General features: G+C 37.2%; 1 protein-coding gene across 1 annotated transcript; it reads left to right on the forward strand.

Moving 5' to 3' along the window:
* Positions 1 to 1,906: 1,906 nt before the first annotated feature.
* On the forward strand, positions 1,907 to 10,865 carry LOC131038690 (uncharacterized). The gene is made up of 3 exons (XM_057971211.2): positions 1,907 to 5,789; positions 9,917 to 9,977; positions 10,061 to 10,865. The coding sequence occupies exons 1-3, from the start codon at positions 3,557 to 3,559 to the stop codon at positions 10,212 to 10,214; spliced, it is 2,448 nt and encodes an 815-aa protein (XP_057827194.2). The 5' UTR covers positions 1,907 to 3,556; the 3' UTR covers positions 10,215 to 10,865.
* Positions 10,866 to 11,431: the final 566 nt, after the last annotated feature.

Consider the following 11,431-nt stretch of genomic DNA (forward strand, 5'->3'; position numbering starts at 1 on the left):
TGCATTATTTTTGAGATGCACCTACAAGCATGCAAGTAAATGCGGTAAGAGCAAGTGTGTGCTTTCAATTATGGTGCAAGAATGCCACATAATTGTATGCATACAAAATGCAACAAGTGCATGTTAAGTATATGCATGTAGGGTGCTACCATAACTCCTTAAAAGTATTTGCAAAGTAAGAATTGAATTGCTTATTCAATCATACCTGATTTGAATTATACAAGGATATGTCAGTTGACTAGTGAGCTTAGTTGAGTGCAAAAACTATTGTAGGTGCTACAAATTTGCAAAGTTAATTCCTTTTATTCCATATAAACAAGATAGAAATGACTAAGTTCTAATTATAAAGTTCTCCTTTTCTAATGTGTGGGAACTAGAACATCATAACCTCAATGCAGTGAAAGCATGCTCATAAGTCATTGTCAACCTCCACTAGGTCAGCTAGAACATGAGTGTTTATAATTATCAAGTAGAGTAGGGTGGGTGGACAAATTACTGCACATATGTCATGCATAGTAAGCATAACTAAATCCTTTGGCCAAGGTGGCACAATATTCTACATGTGCTAGTCAGTTCATCTGGACCAGATGCATAACCTAGTTAGAGTTCATACTTGTTAGCAGGAGTCTAGTGTGTGTGATTGGCTAGAGTTGTGTAGGTTTCTAAACACCAGGCTTAGATGGCAATCATATCTAGTCCTATGTTTGCACCCTCGTGAAGAGTAGGGTCGCTTCTAGATGGAAGGTGTGCGAGAGATCTCCAAGTCTATGGTTGGAGGTAAAGCACCCTAATGATACTCCCCCTCATGCAAAAAATGACAAGATTTGATGGGACATTTGTTCAGACAGACAAGAGCACTTTAGACTCTAAACCCTTTTCTTAATCTCTATTTATTATGGTTAGCTTGCTTACATATGAAGAAAGATGTAATAATATAATCTTTTGCTTCATGTTTACTTTCATGATATCCTTTCAAATATTACATAATGCTTCTTGTTATATCATGTTAGAAAGATGTTCAATGCAAATTCTTGAATATACAATATTTAAGTAGCTTTTCATTTATGTAAAGTGCATGAAGCTCATTATTTTCTTAAAATGATTAATGTTATTGTTTCACCAACTCGATAAAATTTATCATTCCATTGATCTCCCATCTCTTCACTTTAAATTTGTAAAGCCACATGAAAAAGACCATTACTTAGAAACTTATCAGATCATGTGCTTAAAAATACTTCACTAAGAAAGCCTAATAGAAAAGATTCTCTTAATTACTTACCCAATAACTCTTTTACTTAAGACCTTGTCATATTAGTACTTAAAAATATTGTACTAGAAAAACCAAATAGAAAATACTTGTCATGAATTACTTGGCCATGCCACATGGAGGGAGGAATAAATATTATCTTTACTTAAAACATGAGATTTTATGACCTAGAAAATCACTAAATTAAAGCCCCCCTTTTTAAAATCTTAAACATGTTATAGTGTCAAATAGATGGGAATAATTTTTTTTGTCACTTAGAATGTGGTCATATGAATGCCTTAAGAACCCTTGAAGAAGTTCAATTGTATAGACACTTAGCATTTCATCCATCTTATATTGCCATGTTGAGGTGGGGCGATGATTCTCTTCTATTGGACCAAAAAAAATCCTCTTGAGAAAGCCGACTAAATAGATTCTTTTCATTAGTAGCTCCTACTCATTTAAGACTTAGTCATATCGCTGCTTAAAAAAGTCAAAAAGGGACAACGTATATTTACCTCTATTGGAAGTTGATGTGACCAGCGGCTTAGATTGATTGCCCAAATTTAGGGCATAAGAAGGAATAAAACATAGGCACCACACAAGATTATAGTGCTCTTTTGTATTGAGATAATTTATGTTAAGCAAATATGGGCTATTCTTTTAGAGCTGAAAAAGCACAACAAAAAAAATGCTTATGCTCTGAGCCTTATTATTTTTACATAGTAATAGTAGGCTAAAGGCACGAAAATATCATTAGCTTGGTAACATGCAATATGTATGTCCCTCTCTAAGCCGTTTGCGGTTCTGTTATTACACATGAAATTCGACCCACATGCCAATTTGGCCTCTTTCTGTCTCTCTGTAGAAATATAGCCATTTTCCCCCACTTATTCTCTGTAATGCATTTCAATGCAACGAAAGGCAACACAATGTATCAATGTAGTTTAATGTGATGTAGAGAAGAAGAAATATTAAAGCCTTGTTTTTGGCTATAGGAAATTATCCTCAAAATCCTTGTTTTGGGTGTGTAGAGGAAAGTACCCAAAAATCTGAAGTCCTTGTTTGGTTGTAGAGAAAAATTTTCTAAATATCCCTGCTTTGTGTGCTGATTATTCTGGGTTGGGTGGAGTTGTTTGGGTTTGGTGATTTTTAAGGGTGTTTCTCATCGATCGGGGTCGAGATATTCGTTTGCATAAGGGGAAGGATAGTTTGATTAAGAAATTGGTTGTTTGCATTAAGGGGAAAGATGGTTTGAGAAAGAAATTGATTGAGACTAATATTTTTGTTTGTGGGTGAATGCGATAGGGGTTTATGTTTCAGGTCAAGGTTTGTTATTGTTGTTGGTACTGGTATTGAGATGAGATGAATAAGGAGGAAGATGAGGAGGCAGTGGTAGATATGGAAGGCCATGTTGTTTGTAACGAGTTCTCTATATAAGGACCTTGAATTTGCCATCTAATTAATGATGGGTCACCAGGTGTGACCCAAATTTTTAATGGAAGGAACACCTGTGATTGATTTTTTTTTGGGGGGATGGGGGTGGGGTTGGATGGGTTTAGGATGAGGAGGTTTTAAGGAGCGCAGGTTTGAGAATGGGGAGGTTTTAAGGAGCATATAATTATAAACAATCTTTTTGTGTTCATTGACAAAGGGGCTTTTAGGAGTAGTACTATATTGAGGGCAAGGGGGTTTTAAGGATCGCAGTGACATATGATTGTGAGGGGCACTGCGTCTTGAGGAGCACCAGTTAGGTAGCATTTGGATCGTTGGAAGTAGCACCAGTGGGGAGTAGTTCATCGAATTAAGGATTGGGAGATTTTGGGGAGTACCAGATTGAAGAAGACAATGTTTTAAGGAGCAGCTTGGTTTATGTGATTGTAAATATCACCAACGACATTGGGTTTGTTTGATTGAACAGAGAAGGTTTTATAGAGCACCAAATTGAGGATGAGTGGGTTTTAAAGAGCGTAACTGCCGATACGATCTCATGATTGTAAGAAGCATCAGTGGTGTTACAGTTGTAAGGAGCATCACTGGAGTTATCTTTGTTTGATTGCTTTTGATCGTCACCAGAGATGCAGCAGTAATATTGCGTTTGTGTAATTGGTTTTGTTTATTGACGATAAGCAGATTTTAAGCAGCACCAGCGCCATTGATTTTGAAAGCACCTGTTGCATTGTGTTTGTTTGATTGCTTTTATTTATTGAGGATGAGAAGGTTTTAAGGAGCACCGGTGATATTGCACTTGTCTGATTGTTTTGGTTTATTGAAGATGAGGAGGATATAAGGGGGAGAGGAGGTTTTTCAATGGCAGCCCCGCCGGGCCTCCTTAACAATAATGAAGAGGATTTATCAGCAAAGGCTCTGCAGAAAAGATACGAGGGTCTAGTGACAGTAAGAAGCAAGGCAATAAAGGGAAAAGGGGCATGGTATTGGGTACACTTAGAGCCCATTCTAGTGCAAAATCAGGAAACAGGTGCAGCAAAAGCAGTAAAATTGAGATGCGGTCTGTGCAGTGCATTGTTCTCTGCATCAAACCCTTCGAGGACAGCATCTGAACATCTAAAGCGAGGAACATGCCCGAACTTTAATGGCTCAATACCCCGCCCAATACAAGCCCCCTCTTCAAAGACACCCATCAGTATGATCAACCCTGCAAGCACTTCAACTTCATCGCAGCAGCAGCAAAACAGGAAGAGAACCCTAACCCAGTCTCAGGCCTTAACTCCATTGCCATTAACCATGATTGGTGCAGAACTTGTTAGCCCACCTGCCCCTTTGATGTTATCAGGTGGAAAGGAGGACCTTGGTGCTCTGGCAATGCTGGAGGACAGTGTGAAGAAGCTCAAGTCACCAGGTGGAAAGGGTTGCTCACCTAGTCAGGCCTTAAGCAAGGTTCAGATTGATTCAGCCCTTAATCTGCTAGCGGAGTGGCTCTATGAGTCCTGCGGAACCGTATCTTTATCTTGTGTGGAGCACCCCAAGTTCAAGGCTTTTCTCAGTCAGGTAGGCCTCCCACCCATTAGTAGAAAATATATAGCCGGCTCTAAATTGGATGCAAAATATGAGGAAGTAAGAAATGAGTCTGATGCAAAACTCAGGGATGCCATGTTCTTCCAGCTAGCATCGGATGGTTGGAAGAGAAAGAGCAATACCTGCAACACCTTTTCCCCGTCATCATCATCATCCACATCAGCAGGTGAAAGCTTGGTGAATTTGACTCTAAATTTGCCCAATGGAACCAGCCTGTTCAGAAAGGCAGTTTTTACTAATGGTGGGGTGGTAGGGGCAAAGTATGTAGAGGAAACATTGTGGGAAACCATAACAGGGATATGTGGGACTGTAGTAGAGAGATGTGTAGGTATAGTTGCAGACACCGATAGGTTGAAGTCAAAGGCGCTTAGTGATTTGGAGGATCAAAACCGGTGGATGGTGAATCTTCCATGCCAATTTCAAGGTTTCAGTAGCTTGCTCAAGGATTTCCACAAGCATTTGGGCTTGTTTCGGTCTGTTGCCATGGATTGCTGGAAGCTGGCGACCTTTTTCAATGGCAAGAATTCTGCTCGGAGTTACTTTCAGAAGTATCAGATGCAAGAAATGGATCATGTGAGTCAAATAAGAGTCCCTCCTGATCCTCCTTTGGCTAGTGGCAACTATATGTATGTCTATGCGATGATTGAAGACATTGCAAACTCAGCCCGTGCTCTGCAGCTCACGGTGTTGGATGATGCATATAAGGTCATATATGCTGAGGATCCGCATGGAAGAGAAGCTGCAGATATGATCCGGGACATGAGGTTTTGGAATGATTTAGATGCAGTGTTGTCACTAGTAAAGCTTGTGAAGATGATGGTACAGGAGATTGAGACGGAGAGGCCTTTGGTGGGACAATGCTTACCGCTTTGGGAGGATCTGAGGACCAAAGTGAAGGATTGGTGTGCGAAGTATAACGTAGAAGAAGGGCCTGTGGAAGAGGTCATTGAGAAGAGGTTTGCCAAGAATTACCATCCCGCGTGGTCAGCAGCTTTTATTCTTGATCCTCTATATCTCCTCAGGGACAACAGTGGGAAATACTTGCCCCCATTCAAATTCCTGACTCAAGAACAAGAAAAGGATGTGGATAGGCTTATCACTCGTTTGGTGTCCAGAGAGGAAGCACACATTGCCCTAATGGAGCTCATGAAGTGGCGTGCTGAAGGCCTGGACCCTTTGTATGCTCAAGCAGTTCAGGTAAAACAACGGGACCCTATAACAGGTAAGATGAAAATTGCCAATCCCCAGAGCAGTAGGCTTGTGTGGGAGACGTGCCTGAGTGAATTCAAAGCCCTTGGCAAAGTAGCTGTCCGATTGATATTTCTTCATGCAACTTCTTGTGGTCTAAAATGTAATTGGTCATTCATGAGGTGGGTATACACTCATGGGCATTCAAGGGCAGCTATGGATAGAGTCCAGAAGATGATATTCATTGCCTCACATGCAAGGCTGGAGCGGAGGGACTTTGTTAATGAAGAAGAGAAAGATGCAGAGCTTTTTGCAAACGGTGAGGATGATGTACTAAATGAGGTTTTCCCAGATCCGGCAATGTAACATTTAAATCTAGGAGTTTAGTATTGAATTCTTTGTACTGTTCTCTTTGCCTCTGTTACCCTTTCTTAGGGTTTTGGTTTCAGGGGGAGGGAGAAGAGAGCGAGGAGGAGTGAGTTTATTTGTTACCCAACCTCCAGTATTGATCTTGTACATCAGTTCTGTTGTTAATACTCACACAGCCTTTCCAAACTGACTTTGATCAGTGAGAACAGTACAGCTGTAGATCCTGGTCCTATAGATTTAGGATTATTCATTATTATGACTGCTACCTTTTCTACTAGATCAGTACACATGTTACAACCCACCTTATAAGGAAATTTAAGAATAGAAGCAGAGCTATTCTTGTGATTTAAATTTTTTTTGTACACCTGCAATTTGTGAATGCCTGGGGTCGTCTCAGGAAGGACGCATTTTCTTCCAAAATAGAATAATTTGAAGCACCATTAACTTTATGGTTGCTTAGGAATAATTTAAACGGACACTTGAGGTGAGGCTCCCCATATGAATGAAAAAATAGAAAAATCCAGGTTTTCTAGTCTACTTAGTATTAACAGTGAAATGTTCTCTTTTTCAGTTATACTACTGCAATTACTTTTTGCCAGTTATTGAGCTAGCCTTCTGGTCTGAGAAATTTTGCGTAGAACATTTGTTGATCTGTAGTTTCCTCTTGTTAATGCAATAATTGTAGTGAAAGGTTTTGAGTTTGTCCTCAGTGGTCTAGATTTATTATGTTACAGAGTTTTCAATATTCTTCAGCACGATCCTTTGATCCATAAGAGGTTTTATTATGGTCTCTTGGGCTTAAGGTAGGTACATAAGCTTCCATTCTATCGTGTGAGAGTCCTCCTGTCAAGAATTTTTGTCTGAAATCCAAGGCATATGATTTAAGAGGAAGATAATGATTTTGATCTAGTTTGTATCTTTCTGGTCATTTTTGGAGCCCAGTTAGCATCCTTTGAGTGTTTTCTCTAAATTTGCCTTTTTATAATCTCATAAGTGGCAAGTTTTTAGATTCTTTTATCGAAAAAAATATTAAAACCTCTGGAAAATGTATTGTTGTTTTACGAACACATGTGCATCAGAATCAAGAGTCCAACTAGTCATCCATCTTGCAAATTAGTGAGACATGATACACTCTTTTTCATGATTAGCTTAATTTGCACTTCGAACCTCTTAATTAGTAGTTTCAATTGAGTGTGCCATTCAGGTAGAGTTCAGTTGGGGATGTTTGGACGATCTGGGTAAAGCCCTATTATCTTGTGTTATAAAGATGAAAACTCCAAAACTCCACAATACCTGTTGCTTAGTTTCCTACAACTTTATAAATATACCAAACAAGCAAATACCAATTAAAAGAGAGCATAAGAGACAGTCACAACTTCAAAGTCAAATGCAATACATCCTTGTCTGTTTGTAACTTTGTATGTATTCAATGTACCATAAAAAGGTTCTTATTGCTATATATAAAAAGTATGACGTGGACCTCAAGTCTCATTCCAAGTGGTATTGAAATCTAACCTCTTTGCACTAGATTACTTTATCACAAACTTTTCATAGGTGCATTTGCCGTTAACCCCTCAGACACCCTATTATTGTCTTCTATGCAGGTCAATTAAAGTCTGCTGTATTTGCATCTTCATTCTATACTCCTTTCCTTACATCTACTCTGCCCATCCATTTCTGTTCCAGGTTCTAAATTGCATCCAACATCAACAATTTTCCTTTCACATGCCATCATTTGTTGTGTGGAAAGGAAGCATATTAGTTTAAAATCAAATCAGGACAATTGAGTGCTTGAACAGTTGCCTGAGGGCAATTATTTTGTATTCTCATGATTGCTTTGAAGAGGGGCAGTGTTTAAAGTTTAAATACATATTTGAGTTGTATGATGGATCAGAGTAATGAGTTGTGGTGGAAATTGCCAAAGTTAAATCTCAAGTAAACTGGTTCTGGTATGTATTCCTCTACTTTCTAGATTCAGATGTATTCATGCCACACATTTATCTTTAGAAGTAAGTAAAGTCTTAGTAAGGAAATCAAGAAGTTCCAAGGCTTTTATTGTGAAGGAAAGAGCTCAAAACTTATACAATAGATGATATGGCAAAGTGAGAAGCTAATTCAACTATGTGAGAACCCAGCTGATACTCAGTAATCCTCAAGAAAGACCTTGAAGTACTAGCAAAATCAGAAATTAATGGCATACTTGCATCAAGAAATTAGATTCAACAGCTTGTAAAAATAATGAAATATAAAATCAACATTCTTCCTAGTATTGTATAGGGGTTATTTTGGAGTACATAGCGTGCTCGTTCGTTGGCCAAAATATGTTGCAAGTGGAGCTCATATATGAGTTTGCTATAGCACAAAAGTGGAAATATTGCAAAACCGGGTTCTTCAAAATCTCTTACTGATGCTGTTGAAATCACCAATGAACTTATTGATGACTGAATGTAATACAGAAACTGTCATATTTAATTTGGGCAACATCAGTGAATGCTTTACAACAAACTAGTTTTCATGTGTTTCCGAAGTTAATTTTCACTTTGACTAGCTGATATAATCAGCCATGTAAGCCTATTCCAGGTTAAATAATCTTAAAATAATTGAGACATTAGATCACATTTTGCTATACTTCTTAGATATCCAGACATGATGCTTGTATGTTTATGCTTCATCTATTGTTTATATATTCAATTTTAATGTTGAATATCCTTCCTAAAGGAGAACAGGTTGAGCTTTAAATTCTACGTGGTTGGTTTTGTTGAAGAACACACATACAAGCATGCAACTTTTTTGCACAAAGGTGTTCTTCAATTTATCTGTTATCTTCTTCGTCAAAATTAATTTTACTCAAAAACTACACAGTTGAACCCTGATAGCAACATCATAGTTTGACTTGCTGTGGAAAATACCAGCTACTTATCAAAATTAATTTTGCTTAGATGCATCAACTTTTAGAGGAGCTGCACGAACTATTTTAGTTGTTTATCTCTATATATTGTCTCAATTTTGTTGAAAATTTGGTAACTTCGGAAATTAATAAAACTTAATATTTAATAAGTCATTTATCGAAGCATATTCTTATCCAGGCTAAAGTTTTGAAAGGCTTATGAGGTACATCGGGATGTTGCTCTTTAACAGATTTCAAATTATTGGTTTCTTAGTTTCAAAGACTTTCACTTTTTGTAACATAGTATTTGTAGATGGATGCATACTGATGGCCCGCACAGGCTCATTTTCATGTAAGAAAGTTTCTCACGGAATGCTTTTGGAAAGTCAATTCTAGGAAGATATATACATTCAAGTTCTGTTGTCATTAATAATGCATAATGATGTCAGGAAAGTGTATTTTGTTTCATTTACCCAGTTTATGATTTATGTAAAGGTTGAACTTTTGCACTAGCTTTTTACATTAACTTGCTTGATTTTCTTCCTAGTTAAACTGCAGTTGTTGTGGACTCAATCAATTGATGAGCAACATGATCGGTTCTATCTTATCAGTGTGGAGTGTGTCAAGTGGAATCAAAATTTTTCAGATGGAAGTTCTTCCTTAGGATCTTGATAATCTTTTGTATATGTTTCACAAAATGATGTCAGTTATATGTTTCACAAAATGAAAGCTGTGGAAATAATCTCAAAAAGCTAATTTAAACCAGTTTTGTCTATTCCAACTATTTTTATATTTTAAGTTACTATAATCGAATATCTTTCTCAACTGTAGCAATTCACATCCATTTGTCATCTCGCATTTTACGGTGGTGTCAAACTGAAATATTTAAGTTTATTTTGTATTTTATAAGAGGCATGCTTGAAGAATAGAGAGTTTAGTCCAAACAGTCAAGAGAAACACAAATAGTATAATAGATTATCATATCCCCAGGCTGAAACTCTGGTTTCGAGTGCATTTTTGTTTTTATCGGTGACAATTATAATTTTTGGGTTTATAATCTCCTTTCAAAAATTCATGAGGATATATATAGATTCCAGGTTTCTGTTAGGAGTTTATTTGCTAACTTGAACAAGTCAGTGCCCAACTGTTTGCAATCTATGCATGCTTATTATTTCCTTGCTTTTTGTCAGGGATGGCGAACTACGGTCAAATATTTAACATTTTGATAATTTACCAGGTTGAAGCCAGGAGGTATAAACATGTGGATTGAAAGCTCCTGTTTTAGAAGTTATTTGATGAAACCAGATCTCAACCTATTAATTGTTTGTATGCAGATGGGTTCTGAGTCTCCTAACCATGGTTACCATGTCCCAAAACCTGTTTTCAAACGAGAGGGAACAAAATATGAAAAACCTGGTTTCCAAAAACGACTCAGAAGATCTTCAGAAAAAAGAGTATCCACACACACATAAAAGTAATATAATATAAACTCGTGGAATATTCTTATTGCTTGGCCGAGCACATCAAGGTGGCTGTGATTTGGATTTGTAGAGAAGCAGAAAATTAATTTTGTAAACAATAAAAAACTATAGAAAAGCCGGTGGATCAGATCAGATTCGTTTGGTACATCTCAGAATTCTGTATCCAACAGGATTTGATAACCATGCTACCAAAAGTGCAAATGTTAATGAAAATGGCCAAAGACTTTTCCAAGGTGGCAGCTTGCCTCGTTTGCAAATTTAAGAAATACATGTTTGTCATATGTTTCTTTTTCAAACTTTACCGCTCTGTTGATCACAAACTGTTTTTAAATTGTTTTTGCTGCCACGGAACATTGTAAATTTCTATAAAGTTCCTCCTGCACTTTATCTGGAAAGTGCAAACTTTTAAATTGTAGTGGAATTGCAGCTTTTGCCAATCATTTCAGACGAGGAAGTAATGCCACCCAATATAGATAAATCTATAAACTCTTGTTACTCCGAGATGAAGATCCTATTCCTTTGTGCCACATGTTAGCTCTATATTTGTACATTGTACATACTCCATTGTACTGATTCGACTTTAACAAGCATTCAAATGTATTGTGACCACTTTTAGCTGATCATGTATATAAATGAAAACCATATTTACACCATTGAATCTGATGTAACAATTTGTTTATGGGCTAGAAATCCCCACCATTAAATCCGAGTCACAACATGGTTTTTGTTTCATTGTTATATCATAGCTTTTATTCAGGCAAAACAATTTATATGGGAATGAAAAACTTTCTAACACGAGCGTGTAACCCTCGCGAAGCCTTTTGAGAATAGCAACATTCTACATACAACATGCACTCTTTAAGTGTCTTGCTGAGACTTCCCGAGATTACAGCGTAGAGAGAGTTTTTGCAGAGATTTACCTGATGGAGTTGTTTTTTTTTTGTTTTTTTTTTTGTTTCTGTGGGTCTGAAAAAACATGCCCGATTTTTTATGCTTCTTGTCATTTCAGTAACTAAATATTGAGTGATTGAAATCTTTTATTGATGGTTGATTACAAATAATAAAATGATATCAAAAAATAATAATAAAATAAAATGATAAAAAATGACAATGACATGTACCATGAAGGTTCTACAAGACTTAAAAGTCTTAATCTGTGTCGGTGGTGGGAGCAATGCCTCGAAACGTGCCCTATATGACAAGAAATGCCCTTGAGGTGTTGCC

This window comes from Cryptomeria japonica, chromosome 9 (genome assembly GCF_030272615.1).
Source record: "Cryptomeria japonica chromosome 9, Sugi_1.0, whole genome shotgun sequence".
NCBI lineage: Eukaryota > Viridiplantae > Streptophyta > Pinopsida > Cupressales > Cupressaceae > Cryptomeria > Cryptomeria japonica.